Here is a 16930-nt window from a genome sequence, read left to right on the forward strand (position 1 = left end):
CGCAATCCAAGGGGACGGTGCGCTGAAGCTCCTACAACGGCAAAATCTAGACGTGCCAACGGCGAACTGAAAGGTTCTGCACATTGGGAGCCCAATACCCAAAGAGGGGGCAAATGTGCAATTCTGCTGATCAGCAAGGAGGCGGATGATCTGCTCTACCCCAGGTTCAGGAAGACGGCGTGGGGCATGGGTAGCGTACACCTGCGCCTCAAGAAGCGCCACCCAGAGGACAAGGACGCGCAGACCTTGCAGGCAGGCGAGGTGAAGAAGGATCTAGGTCTGGACACCATCGGAAGAGGACTGTGACCGGTGGCCACACATGACAGTGAGAGTGCTGCAGCTCAATCTTCATAAAAGTAAAGTCGCGTCTAAGGTGCTAGATCTAACAATTTAGTATCTGGCTGGAGAGTTCTTGAACCATACTTCTCAGATCATAATTACATTCAATTCAAGTGCGAATTCAAATACTTTCCAATGATATCTGTCTATAGAAACCCCCGGTACACAAACTGGGAAAAGTTTAAAAAGACAGTTACCTCGACTCGCCCGGGCACAGTGAAATCCGCGCAAGACATAGGGACCTCCCTCGAGATCCTAACCATGGAAATACTGGATACGTACCACGCATCCAGCCCACCCTCGGGAACAAAAAAGAGGACCAACCCACTCTGGTGGAACCGGGACCTATCGCTTCAAAGGAATAACCTCAGATAATTTTTCAAAATCGCCAAACTGACGAATGATGAGATAATCAATGGGGAATACAAAATCCTACTCGGCGATTACAAGAAGGAATTACGCAGGGCACAAAGAAACTCGTTTTGAAACTTCTGTTCCAAGATCAAGAAAGTCCCAGAAACGGCTGGACTCCAGAAGTTGCTATCAAAGCGACCTACCACACAGAGTCAGCTTAAGCGACACGACGACCTAGCAACTGAGTAACAGCACACCCCAAGGGTGAAGAAGGCCACCATTGCGCTATACGCATCCAAGAAAATGCTTAGCAGCACATGGAGCCTGTCACCTGCTCTAATGCACTGGATCTACATCTCGGTGTTGCGACCTTGCTGTTGCTGTTTGGAGTCTTGTTTGGAGCGGCAGGCTACCGAAAAGAAAAAGTACAACAAGCTAATGGAGAGAACGTAGCGGCATGAATTGCTCTGCATCATGGGGACACATCAGGTAACGCTGCAAGGATTCGGGCACAGTTCGATTGAGTTCGAGACATGATCAGTATATCTGACTACATGATCCCCCGAACTTGCCTGGACGTCAAAACAACATCACTCATGGGACCCGACGAGTGAAAAGAGAGTCGGGATCAGACTGAACACCTAAACATATACACAGACGGCTCCAAGATAGAAGGAGTAGTAGGAGCGGGCATATATTGTACAGAGATTAGGTGTCCTATAAGCCAATAAGGACCAATGCATCATATTTCAGGCGGAAGTCTTCGCCAGGCGGCGATAAGATCTATGAAGTCGTCAGGGCTCAGTTCCAAAAATGTTCTGGCAAGCAGGCATTAGATTTCCTAAGCACGACAAAGTCAGTGCGGATATATTGGGTTCCCAGCCACCAGGGCATCGAAGGTAACGAGACAGCAGACGTTCGGCTAAGGAAGGCGTCGGGCTGGCGAACGACAGGATTGAGAACGTGCCTGTCTCCCTCAGAACGCTTCAAAGCGATCTAGAGAGGCGGAAACTCAGCCACTACCTACTGCACCTACCACGGAAGGACAGTAGGATGCTAGTGGGAATACTTAAAGGTCACTGCCTGGCCACGACACATGCAATCAAACTAGGCATCACTAACAGTGGCAACTGCAGGAAATTCGATGAATCCGGGGCAACTGAAGCCCTGAAACATCTCATCTGCAACTGCCCGGCTCTCTCACGGGTTAGGAGAAGGACGCCAGGGGACTGCTTGCCTGGGCGTGGCACCGTGAGGGCCGTCCGGGTTGACGGACTAACCTACAGATATTAATACTAAAGAAACTAGAAAAATATACTTCAAGCTATGTACATACATACCTACAAAGTAGTACATTTTGTAGCATCAACAAGGGTGCTTGAAAATAATATAGGTGAAACTGCGTTGTAAATCACTTAAGTGTAAAGACTCCAGTGGAAGTGGATATCATATCGACAGAAAATGAAAATGATATGAAAAGACGGAAAACAATGTCCCCCTTGCCAGCTTTGGCCAAGGTGAAAGAGTCTTCTTGCCCTGCCACCAGGCCACCAATTGATGTGGAGACTCAGGAGGATGCCGGAATTTGCGATGCAGAAACACGCAACTCGGACAAGAATTTCAATAGTAAGTCCTTAGATTAGACAACGCTTTGTGCAGCCACTTAATCCAGCTCTTTTTACTTTAGTGATCGAGATGTTACCTCCTCCTAATGATGATGCCCCTCAGTCAGCGAGCCGATCGATTGCGATGCAGAAAGACGCATTCACGCAATTCCTCGTGCTCGTCGACGGGATTATCAATCAAAACTTAAAGATCACTTTGCGAGAAATGGAAATTCATATATGGCGGTGTGTAATTACTGTTCGGCGACAATCAGTACACGGTTTAATGCCGGGAGACAAATGGCAAAGCACATGAAACGATTTCATTCCGAATATGCTTAAAAAATTCAATATTCGCAGAAACAATTTTTTAACCCATCCACGTTTTTTGACCTATATCAAGTGAAAGCAGTGCCAGGTGGTGTTTAACACCGAAAATCTGAAAGGAATGGAGAGACACTCAGAGACTAAATGCAACATTAGAGTGCCGCCTGTAACAGGCCTGTTTGACCGAATATAAGCCGCCACATACGGCGGAAGCACTCCGACGCAACACTGCCACCGCCTGTGATGTCTGCCAGGCAGACAATCTGCACCACGGACAGTAGCTCCGCATCGTCGGTATTTAGTATCCACGAAACAAATCTGGTGAAAATTTTTGCCAGCGAAGATAGGGTGACGTTCCTTAAAAGCTTTCGCTGGAAGGAGTCGTTAAAGAAGCAAGAGGCTAAAAAGTTAAAGAATACAATAGTTGGATATTTTAAACCTGTCTGAAATGTGAAATTTTTTCCAGGAGAAGTAAGCAGCGGCCGGGATTGGCAGAAATGTTTAATAAACCAAATTACCAAAGGCTAACAGGTTAAACAATAAATAAATATATACATAAATAAATTGTATTATATTATATATTCTCTCACAGGAAAAAAAGGCAAAAAACTTGAGGACTGCAATGTCTCCAAAGTGGCCCCTGGAGGTGTATTTGTATAATGTCGGTATTCATTTTTGTTAGGGTTCTGAAATTAATAGTGAGTGTTGCCTCTCAATGCCATCAGTCGATTGGTTGGAGGTAAAGAAACGTTTTTTTTTTGCAAAAAAAATAGTATCTAAAATGATGTGTTTGTTGTTTTGGCCCCGTTATCGACTTCGTCAACACGCACTGGAAAATGTTAATTTTCTGATATTGAGGGCGAGGTATCTAGACTTCGCCTGTATGGCATATATGCCAAGTTCTTCGGGTATTACAATATTAGAATACAACTTCGCTTTACTGGAGCTTGACACACGAACCAACAATGAAGTTCAATACAAGTAGATACAATAATGTAATGTAAATTAAAATAATCCCTGTCTTTCCACTGTCAGCAGTTACTAGTATTTTGATGCTCAGCTGTATTGGCGCGGCCCAGAAAAATTGGAAGCTCTGGAAACCCACTAATTCGGTGACCATACGACAGAATGGCGGAAGCTTGTGTGCCAATCACGTGGTTGGTGAATTTGTGCAGCACGCAGAAGACTGCCAAATGTTTTATCTGTGCGTGGAGAACGGTGATGCTGTCTTGGCCTCCTGCCCACCCACAATGCTTTTTAATTCTGATAGCAAGCTCTGCGATACAGCGGGAAATGTGAGATGTAGAAACGGAACAGAGAGCGGCATGGAAAACACAATTCCACCGAACGCTGGTGCCAACGATCTTAACAACATGATCTCGGATGCGGCTACATACTGTGCCACGTTAACGCAACAGCAGTCTAACGATCGGATCATTTATATAGGAAGCTCCAGCAGCTGTAGCAATTACTACATCTGCTATTATGGACAGGCTATACTGCAGGAGTGCAGCTCGGAATTGCATTGGAATGCGATGACTGGAAAGTGCGATGTACCGGAGAGGGCCCAATGCACGTTGGGTGCTCAGGAAGAGGATCCTCCTACGTATCCATCTGCTCCTAATGCGAACATAAACTCGGGTGTAGCTGTTTGGAATGAGTTCATCCATTGCCCAACCTACGGACAACACCTGTATCCACATATGCAGCGATGCGAGTTTTTTATTTACTGTGTGAAAGGACATCCAACTTTGCAGCAGTGTCCGTTTTATTATTTCTTTGATATTGCCTCAAAAAGCTGTCAGTGGTCCCGCACAGCTTTGTGTGTACGCGACTTAAATTTGCCGCCCCAAATAAAAAGACAAACCTAAATCTACTACTTGTGTTTTCACCCAAGCTCGGTGGTTCTGTCAGAAAACGACTGCGGTTCCTACGAGGAAGCCAAAAAGCTCGCATCGGCAGATTTCACGGCAGGGAAGGTCAATGAGGAAGGAACCAGTTTCTCTTGTAGCCACACAAAAAAACGAATCAGGGGTTCATTTTGGCTAAGATTCTTTACTTTGATTTTTAATGCTTAAGATCGAAACTTCCGTAGAGTCCGCAACAACTTATTTATCCCCTCCGCCTAGTAATCCCACCATCCCACCCACGATCCCACCAGTAAACAGATGTCCAGGACCTCCGGATATTGCCATCACGGGTAACAGGCCTGTGGTGCCCAAACACTAATGGGAACCCTGACCTCACATCTAATGTTTTAACTGCTTTTGTACAAAACAAAACAAAAGCTATCAGCTTAGCAGTGAAGAAATTTAATTTTCTTATGCCATGGTGATAGCTTCCTATAAGATAACCGTCTCCCCTACTTAATTCGAAACTATTGGAAACTCTGCAAAATTATGGTCGGAGCACTTGGTTGTGATAGAGTACAAGGTTAAGAAGAAGAAAAGGCCCCTATAGCTCTCCCCAGTAATCAGGCCAATCTCTAATTCCAGCCCCTCAAAAAAGTAACTTCCTTCTTAATAAGCCAGATATCCTTTTTGCAGGTCGGTACACAACCTTTAGGAATGACCGTTCGTCTCGACCTCCCCTCCTCGAGAAGGCGTTCTGATTGCAGTTGACTCGAACTTCCCGTCGGAACATTTAGTAGACCAGGTTCAACAAGATCTGGAATTCCTGTGCGTAAAACTGATTATTCCAGGATTTTCCATTTTCATTACTTGCTCGTATATTCCACTGTCTTCGGATGTCTTAATATTAGAGCATCACCTGTCCTCTTTAAAAACTTGTTTTTCCTGGCTATCAGATAAAGACCATATGACAGTTGGAAGTGTCGGTCGATATTGGGCATACTGTATTGGATCTAAAGAGTAGGCTATCTGAACGTGTACGCTGCTTTCGTAAAGCCGAGTTTACGAAGCTTAATAACCTCATTAGGGATTTTGATTGGTCCGCTCTGTACTTGTGCACTGACGTTAAGTTTTTTTCCACACTCATGTCATATCATACTGCTACAAGTGTATTTCAAAATTTCGCCCCGCCCCCTTTCGACTCCATAAAAGACGAAAATTTGTGGCAGGCACAATTTTAAAGATACGATAAAACTAAAAACGCAGTATCGTAGAGAATGAACATATCTACCAGATTGCCGAATTTGGATCAGATCAGATCATAATAATAGCCAGAATGAAGAAATTTAATTTTTAATTGTTTCCCCCGCCTCCCCAGCCAGAGACACGCTATTCATTCTCTATCTGGCTCGCACACTCTGCCGCGTTCAGTGCGCGAGCGCTACATGTTAGATGTAGAATATACATTGTAGATGTAGATAACAGATGTAGCAAAAAACATGTAAACATTTTTTTTTTAATTTTTAAATTCTAAAAAATCATAAGCTCAAAAATGTATATACTGACTGAGTACGGGTATAAGTAGAGTCGCGTCCCCAGAAGGGACTCACACGTTCCTTCTCGTTTACAATGTACTTTACACACTTTTTGATTTTTGTCTCCCACTTTCCTGTCCGGTTAGATCTGGGAAGCCTTCTTGGTTTACAAAAGAGTTATCCAGTTTTCTCTCTCTCGCTATGTAATAGCTCGGTCAAATTTCTCCTTTCTTAACGCTCAATGCCTTAAAAATTATCTATCTTGATGCAGGATACGATTTTCACTGGACCCTAAACAGTTTTACAGCTTCGTAAATAGTAAGCGTAGAACGTCCGCACATCCATCCTCGCCATCATTTCTGAATATGTCAGCAAACAATGATCAGGCAATTGCCAATCTTTTTGACAAATTTTTCCAAACAACCTATTCTCATGAAAGCTAATGGCACTTTCAGCCCCTTGTTAAATGAAAGTTCACTGCTTCATGATCTTCGACTAGTTAAGCCGGTGTTGTCACTAGGTCCTGACGGAGTTCCCGGCTGTGTACTCAAGTGCTGTTCCAACGCTCTGTGTGCTCTGTGTGGACTAAACTATTCACCCTATTTATTAACCCCTCCCGATCTGGAAGGAATCTTTTATTATTCCGCTCCATAAGAAAGGTAACAAGTCTGATGCAAATAATTATAGAGGTATATCTATGTTTGAAAAAATGTTAACTCCGCATTTGCAACATCTCTGAAAATCACTTATGTCTCAGTCTCAGCGCGGAGTTAGAAGGCGACGATCAACAACCACAAATTTTTTAGAGTATTAGGTAACTTGCAGACGAATGTCGTTTACACTGATTTCAATAAAGCATCGACTCTGTGCACAATAACTTGACCTTTTACGGTTTCCACCTAATCTTTTGAGATGGATTTTTAGCTACCTTTGTTCTAGGTCTCAAAGAGTCCTTTTCAAAAACTCCTTCTCTTCACCCGTTAATGTTACTTCTGTAGTACTACAGTGACCTGTCTCCTTAAGTATTAACAAACTCTCGAGTACTCATGTATGCAGATTATGTTAAACTTTGTGTGCAATATAAGGACATTTCATTTTACTCTCGCTTGCAATCCGATCTCAATAACTTTCAGTCATGGAGTTGTGCAAAAATATTACACCTTAAGCATAGTATCCAGCACTTCGGAATCGAAAAATTCCTGTCAAACTCCATATAAAAAAAACTGTGGCAGGAATGTTTCGTTTACGTATTCCTGGAGTGTATATCCCAGCAACACGAGCGGAATCCACAGATTTATATCGATAGTTGCCTATCGGGACCGTGTGTGGACTGAGAGAACAGCTGATACCCAGCTCAGGAATATATACTTTACAATTTTTCCTGAAATGAATGGTGCAAGATGTAGGCAAAAACTGTCCGCAAAACTTTTTTCTTTTTTGTTTTGCAACAATATATGCCGCCATCAACACAATCACTTCAATTTTACAGTTGCCTCTGTTTACAAAACACAGATGATTCATCAACCCTGTTTTAGCTATGTTCCACACCCTCACAGAATAAATAGCAATTTCATGGCAGGAATTTTCCGTGGTGCTGGACACAGGCCTTAATTCCTCAATTTGATCGGACGAATCGAATACCGAATCCCTGCGAATCGATTCGGTTGCCCGTTAATGCAGGATTCTAATATCAACGTACAATGAAAAAAAACGATGTCAAGTTATGCAATTAATTTTTTTTCAATACTAAACATACTGAAATAAAATAAACACATTTTAAAGCATCGATAGTGGTCTACACACATCGATACACCGATATGGACATCGATGACAACACAAAGACAAATGTTCTCATCTCTAAGAAAATAAATTTAAGGTAAATAAAAAAGTAAACAAAGTTAAAAGTTAACATCCAGAAGAGTCGACTGAAGGTGTGGGGGGTCACCTTGTTCTTGCTAATCATGTAAGAAAATCGAATCAGTTTTAAGTTAAAACGAAAAATTATTTTTGTAAAACGTGAAATTAAAACACTGCTCGCTTCAAATCGTTACCAAGTCGCAGGTAATCAATCTATTCAAATATCATACGAACAGCGGAATCGAGTCCCTGGAACGAGGCGACCTAGGTGATTATTGCCCAAATTGGTGCTGATTTGTACACACGTAAGAAACAAAAAGAAAAAATACGAGTATAATCGGAAATCTTCATGGAAAGTATGCTGGAAAATTTGCGAAGTATTTTTCGCAAGCGTCGCCACTGCAGTGAAGAAACGCCGCCGCCTTCTGAGAGCCCTGAACTCCATCCACAATTTTCTTGTGTGGATGATGAGGGGCAGGGGCCGGGGTCCAATGATGACTATAGTGTCGCCTGGCCGGACGCATATTTTAACAGCACACCAGCCGATAGGTAATTAAATACTAACTGAGCACTCTGTCTCTCTCTCTCTCTCTCTCTTACAGCTTGCGTGTGTGTGTATAAACAAAATATAAAAAATAAGCAAAAGCATCAAACACTTCTCCGACACCTACTCAAAAAGCTTAAGACATTCCAAAAGTAGCCAGCAATCGGCCAAAACCGAAGCCACAGTAGGCAGCAAGCAGCAGGGAGACCCAGAGCGATTAACACTTGTTTGGAAAACGCAAGCGCTGGCAGTTTAAACTCACTCTGGATCAGCCGCAGGAGATGGAAATTGATGCGCAATCAGCGCAGCGTCCTAACGAGAATCATCGTCATCAAAAAAACTCATCCAGCGTCACCCACTCGGAGTCATCAATGAATTTCGACTATTTGCACGGCCTTCGTTCAGGCGCTGTGCCTTCCACATCCACAGCAGTCTCCAGCGCCAGTGACAATGGCAGCAACAACTCATATGGACTAGTCGACGACAGTAGAGCGCTGGACAGGTTGTTATTCCATCCTATCCTACATAAAATCTGTCAAAACTTGTAGCGACCACAACACAAAACGATAGGCACAACTGTTTCATTTCTTTTGTTATTCCCTCACCTCACACTGCTACCAGCTTCATTCGATTATTTTTTTCCATAACTTAATGGTGATAGCTAAAGTACCTCCGAAAGACGCCCACACAGCCTCGAAACCTGTGTGTAAGCGGCTCTAGGGTCATTATTTGGAGACCTTTATGTACATATTTCTATAACTGAAGAGCTGAGCCGAAGCATAGCGGTCTAACAGTCTAAATTTGATTGTTTCTTTTCATATAAAAACCAATGAACCCAATGAAAACATTCAACCATCTTGGCGACAGATCAATAAATGCCAATGAGAGGTATATACTAATTTAACATTTGCAAACCATGACTAAACTCTGAACAACTTGCAGATTTGTTAACATATTGGATCAGATTGATGCACGTGTAGAGAAGCTTCGCAAGGATGCTCTCAATTTGCAAGAGATGAAAGACTACCTTTTAATGTCTATGGATCTGATTAAAAGCAACGAAATGCTTCAGAAGATGAGAGAGTGTAAGTAACGTAACACAATACCTCAAAGGAAAAAATTTAATCCCTCTCCTCAACTGTAGCCGAGCGCGAGGAGATCATGTTGTACATACAGCGAGTTAGTTCACGCCTAGGAACTGTTGAATTAAATGTGCGCACAGTGCGTGACACCTCCCAGGAGGATTCGCTTAGTCAAATAAATTCTTTGATCGACACTATGATAAAAGTGGGAGATCCTGTGATCGCCCGCCAACGTTGCCAGCTGTACTTGAACGCCTGCTGCAGTAGTGCCATGGATCCGTCTGGCTATCAGGACACACTGGCAGAGGCTGATGTCGGACCGATCGACAAGAAATTTGAGAGCGCTCTGCTTGGTTGTACTTTGGACGATCAGAAGAACATCAAGAAGCGATTGCAGGCCTTAATGGGTTACTTAAACAAGCAAACTGTTAGCCATTAATTTGATTGTTTTTGATCCATTTAAAGTATATAGCATTATTATCGAACCAAAACGAATCACATCACCAAATAAAAACAAGTAAACAACATGCAAGGAATGTAAAGAATTCGGAATCTTTTGGGAACATTCGAAGTTCGAACCAGCGTTGGCTTAAGACTTTGAACAGTATTGATTAAGCGTCGGCAAAGTTTTTACAGTTTTGTTTTTGCTGTAATTTTTGTTGACATATTTAATTATTGTAAATAAAAGATAAAATATATCGCTTTACAACATTCCAGGAAAACACATATCTTGCGTCTTCAAAACACGGTCACTTAGTACCCACACGTCGTTGTTTTTGTTGCCAAAAAATATTTGTTGTATGTTTCTCGACGTCAGATAGATGATTTCGTTGCCTTCGGCCGTGATGTTAGCCAGCTGGACACACCGCACAACCGCTCCAAACTTGGGTATAACATAGAACAAGGTTCCCAAGCTGTCCATGATCATGCTGCGACCCTTGCCCAAAAGGGTGCCCAGACGGGTAAGTTCTTTGTGTTTTGTTACAGAAGTGGAGGATAATGCAGAGTTCTCTTCCCATTGCAGACCGTCCACGGAGCTATAGAGCCCGCCATCTTGATCCACAACAATTAATTCGCCCTGCAGACCAAAAGTAAAGTCAATTGGCCTGATGGCGAATGATTGCTGCATGCTCTCGTACTTGTAACTCTTCAAAAAACGACTTTTCCAGGTCTGTTCCAGAATGTCGTAGGCCAGAATATGCGGGTCTTTCCCCAGGATGAAGTATATGTGTCGTTCAAATTTGCAGCTCTTTACCTTGGGTCCCAATTTTACAACCAAACTTTGGGTGTCGTTGAAGTGCTGACCGCAGTCAATTCTCAGGAGCTCTGCATTGTTGCGTATCAAATCAAAGACAAACAACCTGGGCGAACACCTGCTGCCCGGCCAGCCGATATCCAAAACCCACAGGCGACTGAGGCTGTCCACCTGCGACCAATGCGCTTGCTGCAGCAAAGTACAATCGGAATGAGCTCCATTCGCATGTACATCCCGGTGGGGAAATATCACGGTTGGCATTGGAAAGTGCGACACTGGCCACTGGGCCTCGATGAGTGTCGGGGAATCGTTCCCTTTTACGGTGACACTGAGAAATACTCTCGAATAATGCATCGACAGGTGTCGCACACTGTAACTGGATTCGTTAAAGCCAGCCTTTGTTAACATCCACGCTGCACTTGGAGTCGCCTGAGCAAGAACCAGCAAAACGAAGGGAACTATCTGTGTGACCATCTTTAAATGCAGACTGAATAAAACTGAGCTGGAAGTGTGTGGTTTGCTGATGTACATAAGATTTCAAAGAAGTCCATCAAATCGCTTAGATCAGCAATTGGTTTCATATGTCGCTGAAAAAAATGAATATCAGCGACCTGCATTAATGGTTACTAACAAAATGGTTCATTCGCTGTTTACATTCAAGCTTTTTATGTTGGCCATCGTCGTTTGGTCAACATTATGTGTTGTAAAGGGAATTGAGCCACCTGCCTTAGGTGATTCGATTCGTCGAGTTATAGAAACCTATAATTAATTGGTAATTCATGAATCTTATCAAAGATGCGCTTGCTTATTGATTGTTGCGCTATAATTTCCGATTTAATATACTTGTAGATTTCTTGTGCTATTAAACATTTAGCTAAGGTAAATCCCCGAAAAATTTCCATCACGAATTAAAATCCCTTCCAGGAAAGCTGGTTAAGTACTTGATACGAAATTTTTCCTGTTGATTAGGTTTCTATATTTAATAATAGAATACTGCTCATCCGCACTTTTTCTAACCTGTCTTTAATCAATCAGTTTAGGTTTTAAAATGTTATCTCCAACTCTGAACCATTTGTCACTGCCATAGGCTGCTTTCTCAAGGGGCCTTGTCTGTTTTCTGAATCAGCTAGAAATATCTGTGTCGACTAATCAAAGTCGAATTGTTTGTTTGCTCTGGTAATAGCTCTAACCGGTGGAAGGACGATGGTACCCACATTCAGATGGAAGAGGACCCTATACCAGTCCTTCAATTGAAAAAACAGCCACAAAAATAGCACTTCTGAACTTAAGCGATCCCTTTCCCGTATCTTCTTGTCACCTCTCGTTGGCGTTAATTATAACCGACTCGTTATCAGTACAATATATTGTTTTTTCCCTCTCTTTGAACCGATATGATTAAAGCTTTCGCTGAGTTTCCCAATACCTGTCGGCCTGATTTGTGGACAACACTCGCATTTCAGTTGTTAATTTGTTTTGGCCAACGACACATCGAATGCCGAGAGAGCTTCGGTTAAGATTTGGCTTATATATAACACCTTGTTTGTAATTAATATACAGAGTACCCGTCGGCTACATTCAACATGTGCAACGCTCTCTGCGAATGTCTCAAATGCCCCGGCAAAGTTGTTTGCTGGTAAGTACTTACTGTGACTGATTTCTGACACATTAATTATATCACAAATTTTTGATTTCCTAAATAAAATTACTGCTTATTAGGATTTTGGTCTTAATCGGCATAACAGGAATCTTTTTCCAAGTCACTTCTGATATTTTCCTATATATGTACAAAGTTCATATTCAAATATTATCTTACTCTCTTTTCCGTTTTAGCTGCTGTTCCTGCGCCTGCAAAATGTTGATGAGCATTTTCTGCTCTATTATTGTCCTGCTGGTCGTAATTGGTTTAATTGTTTACTTCACGGTCTATTATCACAAGGATAAGGATACCAAAGACATTCAGCAGCAGGTCTCCCAGCTGACGCCCATTGTAAAGCGCAGCATACGCGACTATTTTAATAAGGAATATTGATCTAGAGCGATGAATTTATACCATAGACAACATTAATAATAATTCCCATAAAAATAACGAAATTAACCGAATCCGGGAAATGTGTTATTTAATCTAATCGAACCTAATGCTCATAGTGGGATTTTTCCTTATCTACGATTGTTCTAACTGGGTTCTATGGCCGTACGTACGGCAATTTAGAATTTGTCGTACTTTTTTTAGCGCGTTCTTTATCTTTGGGCTTGGCTGATAAGGAATGAGGGAAATGTGATTCATAGAAATGATGGGTTTTTGTTTTTTTTTGCGCAGAGATAAATTCAATATGGTGACTACATTCGTTGTTAGTACCATTTCCATTTCCTCTTACGATTGCCGATCCTTTTGTGTGACCAGGTAGTCGGTCCCTGACGAGGGTTGAAAAGTGAATCGACTGGCCTGTGCATGTGCATGCATTTCGAATGCATTTCATTTTTCAGTTGTTCGTCAGCATCAGGTTAACTATGACCTCAAATACTACGCTATACTACACAGCTGTAGAAGATATGTTCAATGAACTATTAACTATAGAGGTGGATCAGTTGGACACCAAGAATATGGACGAGCCCCATTCGGAGCCATTGGTGAACACCCCGAAGCGTTGTGTCCGGATACGTCAGCATAATCTGTTTGACAAGGACTCGACAGATTTTGTGATTTGTCGCCGATCCCCGAAGACCGAATCAGGGTTTGAGTTGGGGACGAAGCTGTCGCCCAGTAGACATCGTGAACTCCAAGCTAACCACATCCTTCGTATGCGCATTGAGAGAACCGAAAATGCGCTGAAACCACGGCGACGTCTGTCCATGAGGATTTAAGTCGACCAACGATCTTCTCATCTGATCGCAGTGCTTCCGTGTTAGTTTAATTATTATTTACTATATAAGATTTTCTAACTATTGTATTAATATAGTGCAGAGTTTGTGTATATATAAGTAACAAACGGCATTAAAATAAATAGTTCCATTGCAAAGCGCAATTTTTGTTTTAATTTACTGCATTATGGTACATTATTTTCTATATTCAAGAGGCCTGGAAGTTTACTTTTTTGACCAGCTGTAGCATCAAAGCGCGAGAAAGAGACTACTATACTACATACTAGTGGATCTGATCCATGATATTCAAACATCACCGTCGACAGATGGCGCCATTTCGATTATCCATGTAAAGTAGAAAGTAGTTGCCGTTCCGCTTTGCTAATAGTTTGACTAGAAAGCCAAACTGTCTAATTTGCCTATTACTTGAACTTGAAGTCTGGTGAAATACGACAACTGGTCAGCTGGCTCAGATAGTGTTGGAAACTGCAACACAGAAAGAGGAGGAGAAGAAGAAGAAGGCAAAAAATACAAAATGCCGAGCGAAATGGATATAGAAATCCCATTCAGTCATAATTAGTTGGTAGCCAGGCATATCGAAGATGCACTCAATCACTGGCCAAAGCTGCCGCCGATGCAACCATTGACCATGGCTCCAGCAGTCGTCATTATTGGGACGAACGTCATCAGGACGCCATCCCAATAAGCCATCCATTCGTAGCCCAGAGGCGACCATACTGGATACATCTTACACCGCGTATCGTTTATAATATATTGAATATATTGAGCTAAATTATAGTAAAATTAATGATGAATTGAACATTGAAATTATGAATTGAACAGAATGAATACACCGCTTATGTACATAATAATAATATAGTAAAATAAATGAACAGAATGAAATTTACAGAATTGATCTGTGCTGTTCTGTGACACAGCAGTCCGCCCTTTCTTCGCTCATATGTCGCCTGTATTCTTTTCCTTGTCGAAATTTGTAATACAATCTATCTGCCCAATTTCGATTTTCGAATGGGTAAAATATTCGTATGGTCCTGGCCAAATCTCTTGCATTTCTTTTGCTCATAAGGAGCCCATTTTTGCAAAAATATTCAACTATTATTGTTGATAGCAGCTTGGCATGTGATTTGAACAATCTTTTTCTTTGATTTGCTCTATGCAATATTTTTCTCCCACGATCTTTTTCATTCGTATTCCATAGGATGGAGTACAGATTTACGAATTCGGTTACTTCACCTCAGCATTTGAATTTGACGTGGACAACGCTGATAAGGCCTTTGAAGATGTCGAAGGTGTCGGCACCGTCAACGATGTCGACTGCGAATCAGTGTCAGAGACTTCCCGGGCGGTGCTGTCCTGCTCCACCGCCTCTCATTCCTCCATGTCTGCAGGTGGCCATGGTAGGTCCCGTTCATCAATATGTTCATCTTCCCGTTCCCGTTCATCTTCATCATTGAGTTCATTCGCCGCTTCATCATCATCCTGTTTTTTCCGTTCCTGTTTCTTTTCCCCCTCCTCCTCGTCGGAATCGTCCAGATTGTAATATTTTTTGATTATTACGTGACAGTTGTAAAAATTCATATTTTATGTTGGCGGTTTGCGTTCAAAATGACAACAACAATACGACTTGCAATTAAAACCTGTTGTTGCTTCTGTAGCTAAAACAGTGAAGATATTTAGAGATATCGATTGCAGACATATCATATTAGCAATACATTCGTCCAAAGATTCTTTCAAACACTTAATCGTATTATAATATCGGTATAGAAATTTAATTATGCTTAATATGTTAGTACAAATGTAAGTTCAATTTTAACTGTAATCACTCTTAAATGTTTATATGTATTCCGAATGTTTAATTGTTAATAACTATTACAATTGCTGTGAATAGCGCCCTAATTTATAAGTATTAATATGCTGGTCGCGCTAGGATGGAAATATACAAAATACAAAAAATCTCAAAAGACGAATATATAAATATGCACATGCATACATACATATGTACAATGTACACATATGTACATGAAGGGTCCCATTTGAAAAATCTTGTAAGCTGTGTCAAAGAATTTGCGAATAACCTTAAGAGCATCAACGTACTTAAATACAATATTTATTACCAATAAACCTTATCAAAGCCATGCATGACTGGCTGGATTTCTACATGTACAACATCTTCTTGATTTCAAAATGAAATAAAAATTCAAGTTGCAAATAGGATGATTTGCAAATATGCACATACATACATACGTATGTATAGGAGATCGTGTGCGCTAAGCAAGAAAGAAAGGCTTAGTCGAAGCTACCCAGCAGGCTACTGCATACAATATCTACAATATCAATGCTAAATCCCTAAAACTTTCAATTTGCATTACATTTCATTCAATTTGATGAGAAACCGTATGGAAATCAGTAAGAGATTCAAAATACGTTTCTCTGTATTAGAAAAATCTGCCAGGGTATTATGAATTAATCAAATTGATTACATATGTATGTACATATATAGTACACATGTGCATGTAGAAACATCCTCAATGAGTGCCCCTTACCCAGCGGACTGACTTGTGAAAATATTATCAACTCAATCCGTGCGACTAATACAAACAAAGAATTAATAGCTTTTGTTGTTATGTCTATCGTCGCGCGTCTGACGATCTCGTGTGCTTTGGGGAATGCTGCTCTTCCTCTTCTGGGCTGAAACGTATAACGACAAATCTTGTAAAAATTACTGATGATAAACGGCTATAGATTTTCTGTTCAAATTTTGGCAGCTGGTGGCTCCTAGACCAAACTGTACTATACTCGAAATAAATACTGATTGCTTGATTGAGAGTCCGATAGATCGCAAAAATTCACCAGCCCCCAGTGGGTGCTTTGATTTTAATGATTTTTGAAGAATCAGATACTTTAGCTGATGGCGTATGACTAGACCGAATTTCATGCGATTTTGTACATTCTTTAATAGAGAAATCATTTAACAAAACACAAATTAAATCTTGCTTTTGCTGTAAACAAAACACTATGCTTTTTTCGCTTTGGCTTTATCGCACGCGGCCGTTTAGTCGCTATGAACGAATGATAGGGGAGGAGACGGCGACAGAGAGAGCTTTGTCTGATAGTTGTCGCAGCTCTCTGGCTTGCCATTCATTCAATGAGGGGAGACATGTGCTTCATATAAATTAATAAAAGAGCGGTCAAATCTACCGAGTTTGGGTTGAAGGCCCCGGATATATGTATATATACATTTTGTTTGGTTTGCACTTCCCATACGCCGTCTAATTATATTTTATGAAGAACTTGAAGCACTAT

General features: G+C 41.5%; 5 protein-coding genes across 10 annotated transcripts; 4 read left to right on the plus strand and 1 right to left on the minus strand.

Annotated features, from left to right (window-relative positions):
• The first annotated feature begins 3561 nt into the window (after positions 1-3561).
• On the plus strand, positions 3562-4495 carry LOC111076609 (probable chitinase 10). The gene is made up of 2 exons (XM_022370466.1): positions 3562-3605; positions 3660-4495. The coding sequence occupies exons 1-2, from the start codon at positions 3590-3592 to the stop codon at positions 4493-4495; spliced, it is 852 nt and encodes a 283-aa protein (XP_022226158.1). The 5' UTR covers positions 3562-3589.
• Positions 4496-7816: 3321 nt separating this feature from the next.
• On the plus strand, positions 7817-10159 carry LOC111076602 (BAG family molecular chaperone regulator 2). 6 transcript variants are annotated; one of them, XM_022370453.2, is made up of 5 exons: positions 7817-7885; positions 8469-8912; positions 9278-9298; positions 9353-9495; positions 9555-10134. In XM_022370453.2, exons 2-5 carry the CDS (start codon positions 8692-8694, stop codon positions 9929-9931), a joined length of 762 nt encoding a protein of 253 aa, XP_022226145.1. In that variant the 5' UTR covers positions 7817-7885; positions 8469-8691; the 3' UTR covers positions 9932-10134. The 6 variants fall into 6 exon arrangements, with proteins under 6 accessions (XP_022226145.1, XP_022226144.1, XP_022226147.2 ...); XM_022370452.2 differs by having other exon boundaries at positions 7883-7972; XM_022370450.2 differs by lacking the exon at positions 7817-7885 and adding an exon at positions 7912-8171.
• On the minus strand, positions 10121-11561 carry LOC111076601. The gene has a single exon (XM_022370449.2). It carries the CDS (start codon positions 11276-11278, stop codon positions 10196-10198), a length of 1083 nt encoding a protein of 360 aa, XP_022226141.1. The 5' UTR covers positions 11279-11561; the 3' UTR covers positions 10121-10195.
• Positions 11562-12198: 637 nt separating this feature from the next.
• LOC111076605 (protein midgut expression 1) lies at positions 12199-12852 on the plus strand. The gene is made up of 2 exons (XM_022370457.2): positions 12199-12380; positions 12578-12852. The coding sequence occupies exons 1-2, from the start codon at positions 12328-12330 to the stop codon at positions 12774-12776; spliced, it is 252 nt and encodes an 83-aa protein (XP_022226149.1). The 5' UTR covers positions 12199-12327; the 3' UTR covers positions 12777-12852.
• A 76-nt stretch (positions 12853-12928) lies between these two features.
• On the plus strand, positions 12929-13750 carry LOC111076604. Its single transcript, XM_022370456.2, has one exon. The coding sequence runs from the start codon at positions 13214-13216 to the stop codon at positions 13607-13609; it is 396 nt and encodes a 131-aa protein (XP_022226148.1). The 5' UTR covers positions 12929-13213; the 3' UTR covers positions 13610-13750.
• Positions 13751-16930: the final 3180 nt, after the last annotated feature.

This window comes from Drosophila obscura, unplaced genomic scaffold (genome assembly GCF_018151105.1).
Source record: "Drosophila obscura isolate BZ-5 IFL unplaced genomic scaffold, ASM1815110v1 contig_189, whole genome shotgun sequence".
NCBI lineage: Eukaryota > Metazoa > Arthropoda > Insecta > Diptera > Drosophilidae > Drosophila > Drosophila obscura.